The 24,827-nt window shown below is 44.7% G+C and overlaps 1 protein-coding gene across 3 annotated transcripts in view; it reads left to right on the plus strand.

The window, feature by feature from the left end:
• TNKS1BP1 (tankyrase 1 binding protein 1) overlaps nt 1-24,827 on the plus strand; it is a 158,984-nt gene that overhangs the window by 120,624 nt on the left and 13,533 nt on the right. For all 3 annotated transcript variants that reach the window (XR_011318440.1, XM_069752618.1, XM_069752616.1), the window contains exon 9: nt 3,376-3,485. Coding sequence is in view for 2 of the 3 variants with exons in the window: in XM_069752618.1 (XP_069608719.1) it covers nt 3,376-3,485 (110 nt within the window). In the remaining variant the exon portion in view is untranslated. The remainder of the gene's footprint in view (nt 1-3,375; nt 3,486-24,827) is intronic.

Genomic DNA, 24,827 nt, shown 5'->3' on the forward strand with positions numbered 1-24,827 from the left:
GCAATATTAATCTCCCACTGATTTGTTTTTGTTTTTTTTTTCAGGGAGACTTTAGAAAAAAAAAATACAAAAAAAAATGATTTTTTTTCAGGAATAATTTAGAAACCAAATAAAATAAAATGATTTTTTCAGGGAGAATTTAGAAAACAAATAAAACAAAAAATAGGCTTTCTAGGGCCCACTGAGTGAGAGAGGACGCACACAGGAGTCAGGAGTGGCACACAAGCCCAGAGGCCAATATTTATCTCCCACTGATTGATTAAGTGATTTTTTCAGGTAGATTTTGGAACCCAAATCAAGCAAAAAAATTAATAGGCTTTCTATGGCCCACAATTGGAGAGAGAGAGATGGCACACCCAGGAGTCAAGACTGGCACACAAGCAGAAAGGGCAATATTAATCTCCCACTGATTTGTTTTTTGTTTTTTTTTCAGGGAGACTTTAGAAAAAAAAAACACAAAAAAAATGATTTTTTCAGGAATAATTTAGAAACCAAATAAAATAAAATGATTTTTTCAGGGAGAATTTAGAAAACAAAAAAAAAAAATAGGCTTTCTAGGGCCCACTGAGTGAGAGAGGACGCACACAGGAGTCAGGAGTGGCACACAAGCCCAGAGGCCAATATTTATCTCCCATTGATTGATTAAGTGATTTTTTCAGGTAGAATTTAGAACCCAAATCAACCAAAAAAATAAATAGGCTTTCTATGGCCCACTATTTGTGAGAGAGATGGCACGCTCAGGACTGGCACACAAGCCCAGAGGCCAATATTAATCTCCCACTTTTTTTTTTTCCAGGGAAAATTTATAAACCCAATAAAAAAAATAATAAATAGGCTTTCTATGGCCCACTATCTGAGAGAGAGAGATGGCACGCTTAGGACTGGCACACAAGCCCAAAGGCCAATATTAATCTCCCACTGATTGATTGATTGATTTTTTCAGGTAGATTTTGGAACCCAAATCAAGCAAAAAAATAAATAGGCTTTCTATGGCCCACTGAGAGATGGCACACACAGGAGTAAGGAGTGGCACACAAGCCCTGAGGCCAATATTTCTCTCCCACTGATTGATGTAGTGATTTTTTCAGGTAGATTTTAGAACCCAAATCAAGCAAAAAAATAAATAGGCTTTCTATGGCCCACTGAGTGAGAGATGACACAGACAGGGATGGCACTCTAGCAGAAATGCCAATCTTAATCTCCCACAAAAAAAAAAAAAAAAAAAGGAACTGTCCTTCAATTGCTATCTCCCTGCAGTAATCTCAGCCAGGTATGGCAGGCAGCAATAAGGAGTGGACTGATGCACAAATTAAATAAAAAGTGTGGACAAACAAACAAGATAGCTGTGCAGAAAGGAAGGAACAAGAGGATTTTTGCTTTGAAAAAAGCAGTTGGTTTGCACAGCGGCGTACACACAGCAATGCAGCGATCAGGGAGCCTTCTAGGGCAGCCCAATGAGCTACAGCGCTGAGGGAAAAAAAAAGAAAAAATGTAGCTTCCACTGTCCCTGCACACCGAAGGTGGTGTTGGGCAGTGGAAATCGCTACAGCACAAGCGGTTTGGTGGTTAATGGACCCTGCCTAACGCTATCCCTGCTTCTGACGAAGCGGCAGCAACCTCTCCCTAAGCTCAGATCAGCAGCAGTAACATGGCGGTCGGCGGGAACGCCCCTTTATAGCCCCTGTGACGCCGCAGACAGCAAGCCAATCACTGCAATGCCCTTCTCTAAGATGGTGGGGACCAGGACCTATGTCATCACGCTGCCCACACTCTGCGTTTACCTTCATTGGCTGAGAAATGGCGCTTTTCGCGTCATTGAAACGCGACTTTGGCGCGAAAGTCGCGTACCGCATGGCCGACACCGCACAGGGGTCGGATCGGGTTTCATGAAACCCGACTTTGTCAAAAGTCGGCGACTTTTGAAAATGTTCGACCCGTTTCGCTCAACCCTACAGTGAGACAGCGCCTTGCTGACATACTTTATCACAGCACCTCCAGGCTTCTACAAGAACAGTATACAGTGAGTCAACAAGCCGGCCCTGCCAGCATGATTTAAACCCCAGCTTTGCTTGCTCAGTCCTTTGCCTGTGAATGCGAGCAAGAGAAGAGACGTTCCTTCTCTTTTGGCATTAGATCCATGCTGTCACAAATCTGGTAACCTGGCATAACTCAATAGTTGTGCACTATTTATCAAGTACAGTGCACCATTAAATGTGGCGCACATTGCACAAAAGTTGCGTAGTTAGGATATGAGTTTGATGCTGTGCACACATGTACTCCTCAGGGTATGTTCACATGGGGTCTTATAGTTTCTTTTAAGCAGAAGGTGCTTCAGCACAAGGATGGCAGTGTTTTTTCCAAAAGTGCAAACATCTTTTTTTTTTAATTTTATATATATGATAGTGACTGCTTTCAAGCCGCCTGAAGACTGTCAGGTCTTTTGTTTCAGCCACTTCTCGGGTTTCGAATCCTGAAGCAGTTGAAAAAATGTATTCCTATGCAGCTGTACGCTCGGGTCAGGAGAGCTGCCGGCCAGTCCGAGCATTGCAACGCGATCATCGTCCATGTTATACTACCATCTTGTCTTACTGTCACAGTCTAAGGCAGATTTCAGACAGCCATATTTCCCTGCCCATGGCAGGAATCCAATTCCTGTTGGGGCTTATGTCTGGACCCCAACCCAAAACGGGATTTGGGCGTATGCACCGATGTGGCCATATACTATAATGATCCCAACAGAGTCAGTGTGCTCTGACGTGCATAATTTATGGACTCTGTTGGCACCATTATGGTTTATTTATAGTCTACGGCCCCATGGGTGCATACACAAGTATCCCGTTTTGCATGGGGGTGGGGGTGGAAAGGAGAAGGAGGGTCCAACGAACGTGGGCAAAAATGCTGTGTGATGAATGGAGTCTTATCACCCAGGGAACAATTGCTTTCCCTGCATTGGTATTAAAATTAAGAATGTCTTCACTTTATTTCACCCGACTTCCTCAGTCATAAGACATCTAATCTACATATACATTTGTCATTGAGGTCTGTCAACCTTTATGGAGGATCCACTTCAAATACATAAATCTGAAAGTTCTGTGTATGCCTTGTCTGTGTGAGACGGAACACAGACCAGTGCCAGTGACTAAAGCAAAGTTATAGCCGCACCCATGGCAATGGACTGGCACGGTCTGATACCGACGTTTTGGCTGCAAACTGGATAATAACTTTTGGATTTATTTTCATAAGTTGGCAAATAAAGACATTTTCAAGTTGACCGCCTCATTACGTACGTACGTGGAAGCCACTGTCTTACAGTAGGAATAATATGTCTTCTAGTACTCTGAAATCGATAACCACTATTCATATCATTAATGATAGGGTCGCTTGAAATCTCGAAATAAAGCTCCTGAAGGTGAAGCTACCAAAAGTGAACCAAAGGAAAGCCAAGAGCCAACATCTCCAGGGAAAGACAAATCAGAATCTTCAAGGTAAACTCATTGTATTACTATAGTCTAGGACAGACAAGACAGGCAAATATTGTATATATAATAAGCTAATAAGTTCTACCGGGTACATCAGTATTTATAGCTGCCGATACTCCACTACTATCGCATTAGCAACATTTATATACACTGGGTACGCCTGTATTGTAACAGCAGGTACAGCTATACAAACTGGATACTTCTTTACTAAAGCAGTGGGTACACCTATACATTCTAAGTACACCTTTACTATACTAGCAAGCACACTGGGTACACCTATATATATTAAGCAGGTACACATCCATCCATCCGTCTGAACAACAGAAGTACGTACACAATTACAAACTGGATACACCTGTAGTATAGTAGTAGGTAAAACCAGCACACACTGGGTACACCTGTACTAAAGCAGTGGTTACACCTAGACATACTAAGTACACCTTTACTATAGTAGCATGTACTCCTATACATACTGGGTACACCTATATATCTTCAAATCTATTAACACAGAATGATGGTTCAAACCAAGCTCAGATATTCGGCACACCCTAAGCCTGGGCAAAAATTTAAAGGGACTCTGTCAGCACAGGATTATTGTTGAAACCATCATGGCAGGGCCAAATACTTAAGTTCACTTTCACACACGCTTCTTTTCCATCTATCTCCACCCTTCATCTTCTTTGATGCTTTTTAGAGCTAGAGAAGGGTGGAGATAGAGGGAAAACAAGCAGGTTGGAAGGTGCACTTAAAGGGACTCTGTCAGCACAGAAGGATTGTTCATTGCCGCTTGGTGCTCTATGGCAGGGTCAATCATTTATATACACCTTCCCACCTACTTGTTACCCTCTATCTTCCCCTCCTTATTTGATTGATGGCTCTGGCTTCATAAAGCCCCAGAGAAGAGCAGAGATAGATGGAAAACCAGCAGGTGAGAAGGTGTAAAATTTTAGGCCCGGCCATGATGCACTAAGCTCCTGTATTTGGTTTGAACAATTATTCTGTGGTAGCAGCCCACCTTTAAGCAGGTACACATACATACACTGGGTTCACTTGTAATGTAGGGCTAGGTAAAACCTACAGGCAAAGGGTACAATTGTACTAAAAACTTAAAAGCAATTCACTAAAACTACAAAACACTGGATACACATGAACTATAGCAACAGGTACACCTGTACACACTGGATACACATGTACTATAGCAACAGGTACACCTGTACACACTGGATACACATGTACTATAGCAACAGGTACACCTGTACACACTGGATACACATGTACTATAGCAACAGGTACACCTGTACACACTGGATACACATGTACTATATCAACAGGTACACCTGTACACACTGGATACACATGTACTATAGCAACAGGTACACCTGTACACACTGGATACACATGTACTATAGCAACAGGTACACCTCTACACACTGGATACACATGTACTATAGCAACAGGTACACCTGTACACACTGGATACACATGTACTATATCAACAGGTACACCTGTACACACTGGATACACATGTACTATAGCAACAGGTACACCTGTACACACTGGATACACATGTACTACCGCAACAGGTACACCTGTACACACTGGATACACATGTACTATAGCAACAGGTACACCTGTACACACTGGATACACATGAACTATAGCAACAGGTACACCTGTACACACTGGGTACACATGTACTATAGCAACAGGTACACCTGTACACACTGGATACACATGTACTATAGCAACAGGTACACCTGTACACACTGGATACACATGAACTATAGCAACAGGTACACCTGTACACACTGGATACACATGTACTATAGCAACAGGTACACCTGTACACACTGGATACACATGAACTATAGCAACAGGTACACCTGTACACACTGGATACACATGTACTATAGCAACAGGTACACCTGTACACACTGGATACACATGAACTATAGCAACAGGTACACCTGTACACACTGGATACACATGTACTATAGCAACAGGTACACCTGTACACACTGGATACACATGAACTATAGCAACAGGTACACCTGTACATACTGGATACACATGTACTATAGCAACAGGTACACCTGTACACACTGGATACATATGTACTATAGCAACAGATACACCTGTACACACTGGATACACATGTACTATAGCAACAGGTACACCTGTACACACTGGATACATATGTACTATAGCAACAGGTACACCTGTACACACTGGATACACATGTACTATAGCAACAGGTACACCTGTACACACTGGATACACATGAACTATAGCAACAGGTACACCTGTACACACTGGATACACATGTACTATAGCAACAGGTACACCTGTACACACTGGATACACATGTACTATAGCAACAGGTACACCTGTACACACTGGATACACATGTACTATAGCAACAGGTACACCTGTACACACTGGATACACATGTACTATAGCAACAGGTACACCTGTACACACTGGATACACATGTACTATAGCAACAGGTACACCTGTACACACTGGATACACATGTACTATAGCAACAGGTACACCTGTACACACTGGATACACATGTACTATAGCAACAGGTACACCTGTACACACTGGATACACATGTACTATAGCAACAGGTACACCTGTACACACTGGATACACATGTACTATAGCAACAGGTACACCTGTACACACTGGATACACATGTACTATAGCAACAGGTACACCTCTACACACTGTATATATATGTACTATAGCAGCAGGTACACCTGTTCACACTGGATACACATGTACTATAGCAACAGGTACACCTGTACACACTGGATACACATGAACTATAGCAACAGGTACACCTGTACACACTGGATACACATGTACTATAGCAACAGGTACACCTCTACACACTGGATACACATGTACTATAGCAACAGGTACACCTGTACACACTGGATACACATGTACTATAGCAACATGTACACCTGTACACACTGGATACACATGTACTATAGCAACAGGTACACCTGTACACACTGGATACACATGAACTATAGCAACAGGTACACCTGTACACACTGGATACACATGTACTATAGCAACAGGTACACCTGTACACACTGGATACACATGAACTATAGCAACAGGTACACCTGTACACACTGGATACACATGTACTATAGCAACAGGTACACCTGTACACACTGGATACACATGAACTATAGCAACAGGTACACTTGTACACACTGGATACACATGTACTATAGCAACAGGTACACCTGTACACACTGGATACACATGAACTATAGCAACAGGTACACCTGTACACACTGGATACACATGTACTATAGCAACAGGTACACCTGTACACACTGGATACACATGAACTATAGCAACAGGTACACCTGTACACACTGGATACACATGTACTATAGCAACAGGTACACCTGTACACACTGGATACACATGTACTATAGCAACAGGTACACCTGTACACACTGGATACATATGTACTATAGCAACAGATACACCTGTACACACTGGATACACATGTACTATAGCAACAGGTACACCTGTACACACTGGATACACATGTACTATAGCAACAGGTACACCTGTACACACTGGATACACATGTACTATAGCAACAGGTACACCTGTACACACTGGATACACATGAACTATAGCAACAGGTACACCTGTACACACTGGATACACATGTACTATAGCAACAGGTACACCTGTACACACTTGATACACATGTACTATAGCAACAGGTACACCTGTACACACTGGATACACATGTACTATAGCAACAGGTACACCTGTACACACTGGATACACATGTACTATAGCAACAGGTACACCTCTACACACTGTATATATATGTACTATAGCAGCAGGTACACCTGTTCACACTGGATACACATGTACTATAGCAACAGGTACACCTGTACACACTGGATACACATGAACTATAGCAACAGGTACACCTGTACACACTGGATACACATGTACTATAGCAACAGGTACACCTCTACACACTGGATACACATGTACTATAGCAACAGGTACACCTGTACACACTGGATACACATGTACTATAGCAACATGTACACCTGTACACACTGGATACACATGTACTATAGCAACAGGTACACCTGTACACACTGGATACACATGTACTATAGCAACAGGTACACCTGTACACACTGGATGCACATGTACTATAGCAACAGGTACACCTGTACACACTGGATACACATGTACTATAGCAACAGGTACACCTCTACACACTGTTTATATATGTACTATAGCAGCAGGTACACCTGTTCACACTGGATACACATGTACTATAGCAACAGGTACACCTGTACACACTGTATATATATGTACTATAGCAGCAGGTACACCTGTTCACACTGGATACACATGAACTATAGCAACAGGTACACCTGTACACACTGGATACACATGTACTATAGCAACAGGTACACCTGTACACACTGGATACACATGAACTATAGCAACAGGTACACCTGTACACACTGGGTACACATGTACTATAGCAACAGGTACACCTCTACACACTGGATACACATGTACTATAGCAACAGGTACACCTGTACACACTGGATACACATGAACTATAGCAACAGGTACACCTGTACACACTGGATACACATGTACTATAGCAACAGGTACACCTGTACACACTGGATACACATGAACTATAGCAACAGGTACACCTGTACACACTGGATACACATGTACTATAGCAACAGGTACACCTGTACACACTGGATACACATGAACTATAGCAACAGGTACACCTGTACACACTGGATACACATGTACTATAGCAACAGGTACACCTGTACACACTGGATACACATGAACTATAGCAACAGGTACACCTGTACACACTGGATACACATGTACTATAGCAACAGGTACACCTGTACACACTGGATACACATGAACTATAGCAACAGGTACACTTGTACACACTGGATACACATGTACTATAGCAACAGGTACACCTGTACACACTGGATACACATGAACTATAGCAACAGGTACACCTGTACACACTGGATACACATGTACTATAGCAACAGGTACACCTGTACACACTGGATACACATGAACTATAGCAACAGGTACACCTGTACACACTGGATACACATGTACTATAGCAACAGGTACAGCTGTACACACTGGATACATATGTACTATAGCAACAGATACACCTGTACACACTGGATACACATGTACTATAGCAACAGGTACACCTGTACACACTGGATACATATGTACTATAGCAACAGGTACACCTGTACACACTGGATACACATGTACTATAGCAACAGGTACACCTGTACACACTGGATACACATGAACTATAGCAACAGGTACACCTGTACACACTGGATACACATGTACTATAGCAACAGGTACACCTGTACACACTGGATACACATGTACTATAGCAACAGGTACACCTGTACACACTGGATACACATGTACTATAGCAACAGGTACACCTGTACACACTGGATACACATGTACTATAGCAACAGGTACACCTGTACACACTGGATACACATGTACTATAGCAACAGGTACACCTGTACACACTGGATACACATGTACTATAGCAACAGGTACACCTGTACACACTGGATACACATGTACTATAGCAACAGGTACACCTGTACACACTGGATACACATGTACTATAGCAACAGGTACACCTCTACACACTGTATATATATGTACTATAGCAGCAGGTACACCTGTTCACACTGGATACACATGTACTATAGCAACAGGTACACCTGTACACACTGGATACACATGTACTATAGCAACAGGTACACCTGTACACACTGGATACACATGAACTATAGCAACAGGTACACCTGTACACACTGGATACACATGTACTATAACAACAGGTACACCTGTACACACTGGATACACATGAACTATAGCAACAGGTACACTTGTACACACTGGATACACATGTACTATAGCAACAGGTACACCTGTACACACTAGATACACATGAACTATAGCAACAGGTACACCTGTACACACTGGATACACATGTACTATAGCAACAGGTACACCTGTACACACTGGATACACATGAACTATAGCAACAGGTACACCTGTACACACTGGATACACATGTACTATAGCAACAGGTACACCTGTACACACTGGATACATATGTACTATAGCAACAGATACACCTGTACACACTGGATACACATGTACTATAGCAACAGGTACACCTGTACACACTGGATACACATGTACTATAGCAACAGGTACACCTGTACACACTGGATACACATGTACTATAGCAACAGGTACACCTGTACACACTGGATACATATGTACTATAGCAACAGATACACCTGTACACACTGGATACACATGTACTATAGCAACAGGTACACCTGTACACACTGGATACACATGTACTATAGCAACAGGTACACCTGTACACACTGGATACACATGTACTATAGCAACAGGTACACCTGTACACACTGGATACACATGTACTATAGCAACAGGTACACATGTACACACTGGATACACATGAACTATAGCAACAGGTACACCTGTACACACTGGATACACATGTACTATAGCAACAGGTACACCTGTACACACTTGATACACATGTACTATAGCAACAGGTACACCTGTACACACTGGATACACATGTACTATAGCAACAGGTACACCTGTACACACTGGATACACATGTACTATAGCAACAGGTACACCTCTACACACTGTATATATATGTACTATAGCAGCAGGTACACCTGTTCACACTGGATACACATGTACTATAGCAACAGGTACACCTGTACACACTGGATACACATGAACTATAGCAACAGGTACACCTGTACACACTGGATACACATGTACTATAGCAACAGGTACACCTCTACACACTGGATACACATGTACTATAGCAACAGGTACACCTGTACACACTGGATACACATGTACTGTAGCAACATGTACACCTGTACACACTGGATACACATGTACTATAGCAACAGGTACACCTGTACACACTGGATACACATGTACTATAGCAACAGGTACACCTGTACACACTGGATGCACATGTACTATAGCAACAGGTACACCTGTTCACACTGGATACACATGTACTATAGCAACAGGTACACCTGTACACACTGTATATATATGTACTATAGCAGCAGGTTCACCTGTTCACACTGGATACACATGTACTATAGCAACAGGTACACTGTTATGGCTGGTAATTCAGTACCACAATGGACATAGAAGTCAGAGCACATACAGTGATCAGACAATAACCCAAAAACATAGAACGAGCTCTGAGACGTGGGAACTCTGCTGACCGCAATCCCTAATCCTCTCCAACCACACTAGAGGCAGCCGTGGATTGCGCCTAACGCTCCCTATGCAACTCGGCACAGCCTGAGAAACTAGCTAGCCTGAAGATAGAAAATAAGCCTACCTTGCCTCAGAGAAATACCCCAAAGGAAAAGGCAGCCCCCCACATATAATGACTGTGAGTTAAGATGAAAAGACAAACGTAGAGATGAAATAGATTTAGCAAAGTGAGGCCCGACTTTCTGAACAGAGCGAGGATAGGAAAGGTAACTTTGCGGTCAACACAAAACCCTACAAACAACCACGCAAAGGGGGCAAAAAGACCCTCCATACCGACTAACGGCACGGAGGTACACCCTCTGCGTCCCAGAGCTTCGAGCAAGCAAGAAAAACCAAATAAACAAGCTGGACAGAAAAAACAGCAAACAAAAATAACACAAGAGCAACTTAGCTATGCAGAGCAGCAGGCCACAGGAACGATCCAGGAGGAAGCAAGTCCAAAACTAGAACATTGACTGGAGGCCAGGATCAAAGCCCTAGGTGGAGTTAAATAGAGCAGCACCTAACGACTTCACCACATCACCTGAGGAAGGAAACTCAGAAGCCGCAGTACCACTCTCCTCCACCAACGGAAGCTCATAGAGAGAATCAGCCGAAGTACCACTTGTGACCACAGGAGGGAGCTCTGCCACAGAATTCACAACAGTACCCCCCCCCCTTGAGGAGGGATCACCGAACCCTCACCAGAGCCCCCAGGACGACCAGGATGAGCCATATGAAAGGCACGAACAAGATCAGGAGCATGGACATCAGAGGCAAAGACCCAGGAATTATCTTCCTGAGCATAACCCTTCCACTTAACCAGATACTGGAGTTTCCGTCTTGAAACACGAGAATCCAAAATCTTCTCCACAATATACTCCAACTCCCCCTCCACCAAAACCGGGGCAGGAGGATCAACAGATGGAACCATAGGTGCCACGTATCTCCGCAACAATGACCTATGGAATACGTTATGGATGGAAAAAGAATCTGGAAGGGTCAAACGAAAAGACACAGGATTAAGAACCTCAGAAATCCTATACGGACCAATGAAACGAGGTTTAAACTTAGGAGAGGAAACCTTCATAGGAATATGACGAGAAGACAACCAAACCAAATCCCCAACACGAAGTCGGGGACCCACACAGCGTCTGCGATTAGCGAAACGTTGAGCCTTCTCCTGGGACAAGGTCAAATTGTCCACTATATGAGTCCAAATCTGCTGCAACCTGTCCACCACAGTATCCACACCAGGACAGTCCGAAGTCTCAACCTGCCCTGAAGAGAAACGAGGATGGAACCCAGAGTTGCAGAAAAACGTCGAAACCAAGGTAGCCGAGCTGGCCCGATTATTAAGGGCGAACTCAGCCAAAGGCAAAAAGGACACCCAGTCATCCTGATCAGCAGAAACAAAGCATTTCAGATATGTTTCCAAGGTCTGATTGGTTCGTTCGGTCTGGCCATTAGTCTGAGGATGGAAAGCCGAGGAAAAAGACAAGTCAATGCCCATCCTTGCACAAAAGGCTCGCCAAAACCTCGAAACAAACTGGGAACCTCTGTCAGAAACGATATTCTCTGGAATGCCATGTAAAAGAACCACATGCTGGCAGAGGCGTAGCTAGAGCTTTTGCCGCCCGGGGCTGTTACTGAGTTTGGCGCCCCCCCCCCAAACAATACACACAAAGGTTACCAAAAATGGTTTTCCTGTTTTGTAGAACGTAAACTGGGCCTAATGGTGTCACCCCCACATGCCAAACCTGTGACTTAATACCACCACACCATGACCAGGCCACATAGTGACCGAATAATACTACATACAAGGGACAAATACCACAACACCATTTCCAGACCACATATTACCACCACATAGTGACTGAATACTACAATACTGATCAGTAATAAAAAAAACCCCACAATACTATCACCATAAGTGCCAGTATTCACAGGAGATCTGTACTTAGTATGCAGTGTCTGTGTAGAGGTAATACAGAGATCACTGGTGACATTATACACAGGACCTCTATATAGTATACAGTGTATAGTGTCAGTGTATAGGTAACACTGACTCACCAGTGATGTCTCTAGGTGAAGTCCTTCATCTTTCATCCAGCACAGACCGCCATCATTCCTTCCAGCCAGGACTCGTTTCTGCAGGAAATAACACAGTTATCTCGAGCTCCGCTTGCAGAACACATTACTTAATTTTTCACAACTTCTACATTACACCACATGAAGATAAAAAGGCGATATAGTGTCACTCTGCACAGTAACAGGACCGCCCCCCCATTTAAAACAGTATACTCAAAAAATAAAATAAATACATCACTGCAGTAATAATATCCCTTAATTATCCCCTATGGTAACACTATTCCCCACCCTGGCCCCGTTTATCTCATTCCTGGCTCCAGCCATATGTTCTCGCATCCTGCCCTCATGAGTATCCATTCTACCCCATATGATCTCCCCATCCTGCCCCACCAGCCTCCATCGTATCCGTCCTGCCCCATGATCCAATCCTGCCCCGTATCTCCAATCATGCCCCGTATCTACATTCTGCCCATGCCTCAAGTCTTGCCCCCAGTGTGTCCAGCATATTACCCCCATGTTGTCCAGCAATCTGCCCCAGTGTGTCCAGCATATTACCCCCATGTTGTCCAGCAATCTGCCCCAGTGTGTCCAGCATATTACCCCCAGTGTGTCCAGCAATCTGCCCCAGTGTGTCCAGCACTGCCCCCAGTGTGTCCAGCAATCTGCCCCAGTGTCCAGCCTTTCCCCAGTGTGTCCAGCAGTCTGCCCCAGTGTGTCCAGCATATTACCCCCAGTGTCCAGCATTGCCCCAGTGTGTCCAGCAATCTGCCCCAGTGTCCAGAAGTCTGCCCCAGGGTCTCCAGCATTGCCTCAATATGTCCAGAAATCTGCCAAAGGGTCTCCAGTATTGCCCCGGTGTGTCCAGCAATCTGCCCCATGGTCTCCTGTATTGCCCCAGTGTGTTCAGCATTCTGCCCCATGGTCTCCAGTATTGCCCCGGTGTGTCCAGCAATCTGCCCCATGGTCTCCAGTATTGCCCCAGTGTGTCCAGCATTCTGCCCCATGGTCTCCAGTATTGCCCCAGTGTGTCCAGCAATCTGCCCCATAGTCTCCTGTATTGCCCCAGTGTGTCCAGCAATCTGCCCCATGGTCTCCTGTATTGCCCCAGTGTGTCCAGCATTCTGCCCCATGGTCTCCAGTATTGCCCCAGTGTGTCCAGCATTCTGCCCCATGGTCTCCAGTATTGCCCCAGTGTGTCCAGCATTCTGCCCCATGGTCTCCAGTATTGCCCCAGTGTGTCCAGCAATCTGCCCCATGGTCTCCAGTATTGCCCCAGTGTGTCCAGCATTGCCCCCAGACAGTCAGACATAAAGAAAAAAAAAAAAAAAGTAAAATCCTCACCTCTCCCGTTCCTAGCGTAGGTCCGGTGCAGTCAGCGTCTCTCCGGCTCTGCGACGCTCAGGACAGAGAGGCAGAGCGGCGCGCACAGTAGTGACGTCATCGCGCCCTCTGCTCTGAGATGTCGCAGAATCAGAGGACGCTGAAGCCGCAGGAACCAGGAGAGGTGAGTATTAGAGCGGGGGGCGGGGCCCGGGGGTGGGAGGAGCTGGCCCTGGTCGTGGCGGCGGACGGCGCCGCCCGAAGATTTAAAGGGGCGTCTTCTTTTTTTTTTTTTTTTTTTCCTTCTTCTCCTGCAGCGCCGGCCACGGCCGCCCCCCGCATTGTGCCGCCCGGGGCGGACCGCCCCCCCCTTCCTACGCCACTGCCCCAGTGTGTCCAGCATTCTGCCCCATGGTCTCCAGTATTGCCTCAGTGTGTCCAGCAATCTGCCCCATGGTCTCCAGTATTGCCCCAGTGTGTCCAGCATTGCCCCCAGACAGTCAGACATAAAGAAAAAAAAAAAAAAGTAAAATCCTCACCTCTCCCGTTCCTAGCGTAGGTCCGGTGCAGTCAGCGTCTCTCCGGCTCTGCGACGCTCAGGACAGAGAGGCAGAGCGGCGCGCACAGTAGTGACGTCATCGCGCCCTCTGCTCTGAGACGTCGCAGAATCAGAGGACGCTGCAGCTGCTGGCGCCGCAGGAACCAGGAGAGGTGAGTATAGAGCGGGGGGCGGGGTCCGGTGGTGGGAGGAGCTGGCCCTGGTCGTGGCGGCGGACGGCGCCGCCCGAAGATTTAAAGGGGCGTCTTCTTTTTTTTTTTTTTTTTTTTCCTTCTTCTCCTGCAGCGCCGGCCGCGGCCGCCCCCCGCATTGTGCCGCCCGGGGCGGACCGCCCCCCCCGCACCCCCCTTCCTACGCCACTGCATGCTGGAAGAACAATGGCACCAAATCAGAGGAGGAAGGTAATTTGAACAAGGGTACCAAATGGACCATCTTAGAGAAGCGATCACAAACCACCCAAATGACTGACATTTTTTGAGAGACGGGAAGATCTGAAATAAAATCCATAGAGATATGTGTCCAAGGCCTCTTCGGGACCGGCAAGGGCAAAAGCAACCCACTGGCACGAGAACAGCAGGGCTTAGCCCGAGCACAAATCCCACAGGACTGAACAAAAGAACGCACATCCCGCGACAGAGATAGCCACCAAAAGGATCTAGCCACTAACTCTCTGGTACCAAAGATTCCAGGATGACCAGCCAACACCGAACAATGAACCTCAGAGATAACTTTATTCGTCCACCTATCAGGGACAAACAGTTTCTTCGCTGGGCAACGATCAGGTTTATCAGCCTGAAATTTTTGCAGCACCTGCCGCAAATCAGGGGAGATGGCAGACACAATTACTCCCTCTTTGAGAATACCCGCCGGCTCAGATAAACCCGGAGAGTCGGACACAAAACTCCTAGACAGGGCATCCGCCTTCACATTTTTAGAGCCCGGAAGGTACGAAACCACAAAGTCAAAACGGGCAAAAAACAGCAACCAACGAGCCTGTCTAGGATTCAACCGCTTGGCAGACTCGAGATAAGTCAAGTTCTTATGATCAGTCAAGACCACCACACGATGCTTAGCTCCTTCAAGCCAATGACGCCACTCCTCGAATGCCCACTTCATGGCCAGCAACTCTCGATTGCCAACATCATAATTTCGCTCAGCAGGCGAAAACTTCCTGGAAAAGAAGGCGCATGGTTTCATCACCGAGCAATCAGAACTTCTCTGCGACAAAACAGCCCCTGCTCCAATCTCAGAAGCATCAACCTCGACCTGGAATGGAAGCGAAACATCTGGTTGACACAACACAGGGGCAGAAGAAAACCGACGCTTCAACTCTTGAAAAGCTTCCACAGCAGCAGAAGACCAATTGACCACATCAGCACCCTTCTTGGTCAAATTGGTCAATGGTTTAGCAATACTAGAAAAATTGCAGATGAAGCGACCATAAAAATTAGCAAAGCCCAGGAACTTTTGCAGACTTTTCAGAGATGTCGGCTGAGTCCAATCATGGATGGCTTGGACCTTAACAGGGTCCATCTCGATAGTAGAAGGGGAAAAAATGAACCCCAAAAATGAAACCTTCTGAACACCAAAGAGACACTTAGATCCCTTCACAAACAAAGAATTAGCACGCAGGACCTGAAACACCGTTCTGACCTGCTTCACATGAGACTCCCAATCATCCGAGAAGATCAAAATATCATCCAAGTATACAATCAGGAATTTATCCAGGTACTCTCGGAAGATGTCATGCATAAAGGACTGAAACACTGATGGAGCATTGGCAAGTCCGAATGGCATTACTAGATACTCAAAATGGCCCTCGGGCGTATTAAATGCAGTTTTCCATTCATCGCCTCGCTTAATACGCACAAGATTATACGCACCACGAAGATCTATCTTGGTGAACCAACTAGCCCCCTTAATCCGAGCAAACAAATCAGATAACAGCGGCAAGGGGTACTGAAATTTAACCGTGATCTTATTTAGAAGGCGGTAATCTATACAAGGTCTCAGCGAACCATCCTTCTTGGCCACAAAAAGAACCCTGCTCCTAATGGCGACGATGACGGACGAATATGCCCCTTCTCCAAGGACTCCTTCACGTAACTCCGCATAGCGGCGTGCTCAGGCACAGATAAATTAAACAGTCGACCTTTTGGGAATTTACTACCAGGAATCAAATCGATAGCACAATCACAATCCCTATGCGGAGGTAGGGTATCGGACTTGGGCTCATCAAATACATCCCGGTAATCAGACAAGAACTCTGGAACCTCAGAAGGGGTGGATGAAGAAATAGACAGAAATGGGACATCACCATGTACCCCCTGACAATCCCAGCTGGACACAGACATGGATTTCCAATCTAATACTGGATTATGGACTTGTAGCCATGGCAACCCCAACACGACCACATCATGCAGATTATGCAACACCAGAAAGCGAATAACCTCCTGATGTGCAGGAGCCATGCACATGGTCAGCTGGGTCCAGTATTGAGGCTTATTCTTGGCCAAAGGCGTAGCATCAATTCCTCTCAATGGAATAGGACACTGCAAGGGCTCCAAGAAAAACCCACAACGCCTAGCATACTCCAAGTCCATCAAATTCAGGGCAGCGCCTGAATCCACAAATGCCATGACAGAATAAGATGACAAAGAGCAGATCAAGGTAACGGACAAAAGAAATTTTGACTGTACCGTACCAATGGTGGCAGACCTAGCGAACCGCTTAGTGCGCTTAGGACAATCAGAGATAGCATGAGTGGAATCACCACAGTAGAAACACAGCCCATTCTGACGTCTGTGTTCTTGCCGTTCAACTCTGGTCAAAGTCCTATCGCACTGCATAGGCTCAGGTTTATGCTCAGATAATACCGCCAAATGGTGCACAGATTTACGCTCACGCAAGCGTCGACCGATCTGAATGGCCAAAGACATAGACTCATTCAGACCAGCAGGCATAGGAAATCCCACCATGACATCCTTAAGGGCTTCAGAGAGACCCTTTCTGAAAATAGCTGCGAGCGCACCTTCATTCCATTGAGTGAGTACGGACCACTTTCTAAATTTCTGACAATATACCTCTATCTCATCCTGACCCTGACACAGAGCCAGCAAATTTTTCTCTGCCTGATCCACTGAATTAGGTTCATCGTACAGCAATCCGAGCGCCAGGAAAAACGCATCAATATTACTTAATGCAGGATCTCCTGGCGAAAGAGAAAATGCCCAGTCCTGAGGGTCACCACGTAAAAAAGAAATAATGATCCTAACTTGTTGAACTGGGTCACCAGAGGAGCGAGGTTTCAAAGCCAGAAATAGTTTACAATTATTTTTGAAACTCAGAAATTTAGTTCTATCTCCAAAAAACAAATGAGGAATAGGAATTCTTGGTTCTAACATAGAATTCTGAACCACAAAGTCTTGAATATTTTGTACTCTTGCCGTGAGCTGATCCACACATGAAGACAGACCTTTAATGTCCATCGCTACACCTGTGTCCTGAACCACCCAAATGTCTAGGGGAAAAAAAAGGCAAAACACAGTGCAGAGAAAAAAAAATGGTCTCAGAACTTCTTTTTTCCCTCTATTGGGAATCATTAGTACTTGTGGCCTCCAGTACTGTTATGGCTGGTAATTCAGTACCACAATGGACATAGAAGTCAGAGCACATACAGTGATCAGACAATAACCCAAAAACATAGAACGAGCTCTGAGACGTGGGAACTCTGCTGACCGCAATCCCTAATCCTCTCCAACCACACTAGAGGCAGCCGTGGATTGCGCCTAACGCTCCCTATGCAACTCGGCACAGCCTGAGAAACTAGCTAGCCTGAAGATAGAAAATAAGCCTACCTTGCCTCAGAGAAATACCCCAAAGGAAAAGGCAGCCCCCCACATATAATGACTGTGAGTTAAGATGAAAAGACAAACGTAGAGATGAAATAGATTAAGCAAAGTGAGGCCCGACTTTCTGAACAGAGCGAGGATAGGAAAGGTAACTTTGCGGTCAACACAAAACCCTACAAACAACCACGCAAAGGGGGCAAAAAGACCCTCCGTACCGACTAACGGCACGGAGGTACACCCTCTGCGTCCCAGAGCTTCCAGCAAGCAAGAAAAACCAAATCAACAAGCTGGACAGAAAAAACAGCAAACAAAAATAACACAAGAGCAACTTAGCTATGCAGAGCAGCAGGCCACAGGAACGATCCAGGAGGAAGCAAGTCCAAAACTAGAACATTAACTGGAGGCCAGGATCAAAGCCCTAGGTGGAGTTAAATAGAGCAGCACCTAACGACTTCACCACATCACCTGAGGAAGGAAACTCAGAAGCCGCAGTACCACTCTCCTCCACCAACGGAAACTCATAGAGAGAATCAGCCGAAGTACCACTTGTGACCACAGGAGGGAGCTCTGCCACAGAATTCACAACAGTACACCTGTACACACTGTATATATATGTACTATAGCAGCAGGTACACCTGTTCACACTGGATACACATATACTATAGCAGCAGGTACACCTCTACACACTGGATACACATGTACTATAGCAACAGGTACACCTGTACACACTGGATACACATGTACTATAGCAACAGGTACACCTGTACACACTGGATACACATGTACTATAGCAACAGGCACACCTCTACACACTGTATACATATGTACTATATCAACAGGCACACCTCTACACACTGTATATATATATATATATATATATATGTAATATAGCAGCAGGTACACCTGTTCACACTGGATGCACATGTACTATAGCAACAGGTACACCTGTACACACTGGATACACATGTACTATAGCAACAGGTACACCTCTACACACTGGATACACATGTACTATAGCAACAGGTACACCTCTACACACTGTATACATATGTACTATATCAACAGGCACACCTGTACACACTGGATACACATGTACTATAGCAACAGGTACACCTGTACACACTGTATATATATGTACTATAGCAGCAGGTACACCTGTTCACACTGGATACACATGTACTATAGCAACAGGTACACCTGTACACACCGGATACACATGTACTATAGCAACAGGTACACCTGTACACACTGGATACACATGTACTATAGCAACAGGTACACCTCTACACACTGTATACATATGTACTATATCAACAGGCACACCTGTACACACTGGATACACATGTACTATAGCAACAGGTACACCTGTTCACACTGGATACACATGTACTATAGCAACAGGTACACCTGTACACACTGGATACACATGTACTATAGCAACAGGTACACCTGTACACACTGGATACACATGTACTATATCAACAGGCACACCTCTACACACTGTATATATATGTACTATAGCAGCAGGTACACCTGTACACACTGGATACACATGTACTATAGCAGCAGGTACACCTGTTCACACTGGATGCACATGTACTATAGCAATAGGTACACCTGTACACACTGGATACACATGTACTATAGCAACAGGTACACCTCTACACACTGAATACACATGTACTATAGCAACAGGTACACCTCTACACACTATATACATATGTACTATATCAACAGGCACACCTGTACACACTGGATACACATGTACTATAGCAACAGGTACATCTGTACACATTGTATATATATATGTACTATAGCAGCAGATACACCTGTTCACACTGGATACACATGTACTATAGCAACAGGTACACCTGTACACACTGGATACACATGTACTATAGCAACAGGTACACCTCTACACACTGTATACATATGTACTATACCAACAGGCACACCTCTACACACTGTATATATATGTACTATAGCAGCAGGTACACCTGTTCACACTGGATGCACATGTACTATAGCAACAGGTACACCTGTACACACTGGATACACATGTACTATAGCAACAGGTACACCTGTACACACTGGATACACATGTACTATAGCAACAGGTACACCTGTACACACTGGATACACATGTACTATAGCAACAGGTACAACTCTACACACTGTATACATATGTACTATAGCAGCAGGTACACCTGTACACACTGGATACACATGTACTATAGCAATAGGTACACCTGTACACACTGGATTCACATGTACTATAGCAACAGGTACACCTCTACACACTGGATACACATGTACTATAGCAACAGGTACACCTGTACACACTGGATACACATGTACTATAGCAACAGGTACACCTGTAAACACTGGATACACATGTGGTATAGCAACAGGTACACCTGTACACACATGTACTATAGCAACAGGTACACCTCTACACACTGTATACATATGTACTATAGCAACAGGTACACCTGTACACACTGGATACACATGTACTATAGCAACAGGTACACCTGTACACACTGGATATACATGTACTATAGCAACAGGTACACCTGTACACACTGGATACACATGTACTATAGCAACAGGTACACCTGTAAACACTGGATACACATGTGCTATAGCAACAGGTACACCTGTACACACATGTACTATAGCAACAGGTACACCTCTACACACTGTATACATATGTACTATAGCAACAGGTACACCTGTACACCCTGGATACACATGTACTATAGCAATAGGTACACCGCTACACACTGGATACACATGTACTATAGCAACAGGTACACCTGTACACACTGGATACACATGTGCTATAGCAACAGGTACACCTGTACACAATGGATACACGTGCTATAGCATCAGGTACACCTGTACACACTGGATACACATGTACTATAGCAACAGATACACCTGTGCACACTGGATACACATGTACTACAGCAACAGGTACACCTGTACACACTGGATACACATGTGCTATAGCAACAGGTACACCTGTACACACTGGATACACATGTACTATAGCAACAGGTACACCTGTACACACTGGATACACATGTACTATAGCAACAGGTACACCTCTACACACTGGATACATATGTACTATAGCAACAGGTACACCTGTTCACACTGGATGCACATGTACTATAGCAATAGGTACACCTGTTCACACTGGATGCACACGTACTATAGCAATAGGTACACCTGTACACACTGGATACACATGTACTATAGCAACAGGTACACCTCTACACACTGGATACATATGTACTATAGCAACAGGTACACCTGTTCACACTGGATGCACATGTACTATAGCAATAGGTACACCTGTTCACACTGTATGCACACGTACTATAGCAATAGGTACACCTGTACACACTGGATGCACATGTACTATAGCAATAGGTACACCTGTTCACACTGGATGCACACGTACTATAGCAATAGGTACACCTGTACACAATGGATACACATGTACTATAGCAACAGGTACACCTCTACACACTGTATACATATGTACTATAGCAACAGGTACACCTGTTCACACTGGATGCACATGTACTATAGCAATAGGTACACCTGTACACACTGGATACACATGTACTATAGCAACAGGTACACCTGTACACACTGGATGCACACGTACTATAGCAATAGGTACACCTGTACACACTGGATACATATGTACTATAGCAACAGGTACACATGTACACACTGGGTACACATGTACTATATCAACAGGTACACCTCTACACACTGGATACATATGTACTATAGCAATAGGTACACCTGTACACACTGGATACACATGTACTATAGCAATAGGTACACCTGTTCACACTGGATGCACACGTACTATAGCAATAGGTACACCTGTACACACTGGATACATATGTACTATAGCAACAGGTACACATGTACACACTGGGTACACATGTACTATATCAACAGGTACACCTCTACACACTGGATACATATGTACTATAGCAACAGGTACACCTGTTCACACTGGATGCACATGTACTATAGCAATAGGTACACCTGTTCACACTGGATGCACACGTACTATAGCAATAGGTACACCTGTACACACTGGATACATATGTACTATAGCAACAGGTACACCTGTACACACTGGATACACATGTACTATAGCAACAGGTACACCTGTACACACTGGATACACATGTACTATAGCAACAGGTACACCTGTACACACTGGATTCACATGTACTATAGCAACAGGTACACCTGTACACACTGGATACACATGTACTATAGCAACAGGTACACCTGTACACACTGGATACACATGTGCTATAGCAACAGGTACACCTGTACACACTGGATACACATGTGCTATAGCAACAGGTACACCTGTACACACATGTACTATAGCAACAGGTACACCTGTTCACACTGGATACACATGTGCTATAGCAACAGGTACACCTGTACACACATGTACTATAGCAACAGGTACACCTGTACACATTGGATACACATGTGCTATAGCAACAGGTACACCTGTACACACATGTACTATAGCAACAGGTACACCTGTACACACTGGATACACATGTGCTATAGCAACAGGTACACCTGTACACACATGTACTATAGCACCAGGTACACCTCTACACACTGGATACACATGTACTATAGCAACAGGTACACCTGTACACACTGGATACACATGTGCTATAGCAACAGGTACACCTGTACACACATGTACTATAGCAACAGGTACACCTGTACACATTGGATACACATGTGCTATAGCAACAGGTACACCTGTACACACTGGATACACATGTACTATAGCAACAGGTACACCTGTACACACATGTACTATAGCAACAGGTACACCTGTACACACTGGATACACATGTGCTATAGCAACAGGTACACCTGTACACACTGGATACACATGTACTATAGCAACAGGTACACCTGTACACACTGGATACACATGTACTATAGCAACATGTACACCTGTACACACTGGATACACATGTACTATAGCAACAGGTACACCTGTACACACATGTACTATAGCAACAGGTACACCTGTACACATTGGATACACATGTGCTATAGCAACAGGTACACCTGTACACACATGTACTATAGCAACAGGTACACCTGTACACACTGGATACACATGTGCTATAGCAACAGGTACACCTGTACACACTGGATACACATGTACTATAGCAACAGGTACACCTGTACACACTGGATACACATGTACTATAGCAACATGTACACCTGTACACACTGGATACACATGTACTATAGCAACAGGTACACCTGTACACACATGTACTATAGCAACAGGTACACCTGTACACATTGGATACACATGTGCTATAGCAACAGGTACACCTGTACACACATGTACTATAGCAACAGGTACACCTGTACACACTGGATACACATGTGCTATAGCAACAGGTACACCTGTACACACATGTACTATAGCAACAGGTACACATGTACACCTTGGATACACATGTGCTATAGCAACAGGTACACCTGTACACACTGGATACACATGTAATCATAATAATTTTTTTAGCGCCAACATATTCCGCAGCACTGTACAATTTTAGAGGGGACTTGTACAGACAATAAAGACATTACAGAATGACACGTAACTCAACAGGTGCCAAAAGGAGTGAGGACCCTGCTCACAAGCTTACACATTGACTATAATAACAGACACATGCGTATACTAGGTACATCTTATGGTATAGCAGCAAGTACACGTGTACACACTGGGCATACGTGCATTATAATATCAGGTAGACCTGTACTATAGCAACAAGTACATCTGCACACACTGGATACACCAGTACTATAATAGCAGGTAAATCTGCACACACTGGGTACACCTGTACTATAGCAGCAGCTCTGTCTGCACACACTGGGTACACCTGTACTATAGCAGCAGCTCTGTCTGCACACACTGGGTACACCTGTACTACATAGCAGCAAGTATGTCAGCACCACACACTGGGTACACCAGTCCTATATATC

The sequence above is a fragment of the Ranitomeya imitator genome, chromosome 2, assembly GCF_032444005.1.
Source record: "Ranitomeya imitator isolate aRanImi1 chromosome 2, aRanImi1.pri, whole genome shotgun sequence".
NCBI classification, from domain to species: domain Eukaryota; kingdom Metazoa; phylum Chordata; class Amphibia; order Anura; family Dendrobatidae; genus Ranitomeya; species Ranitomeya imitator.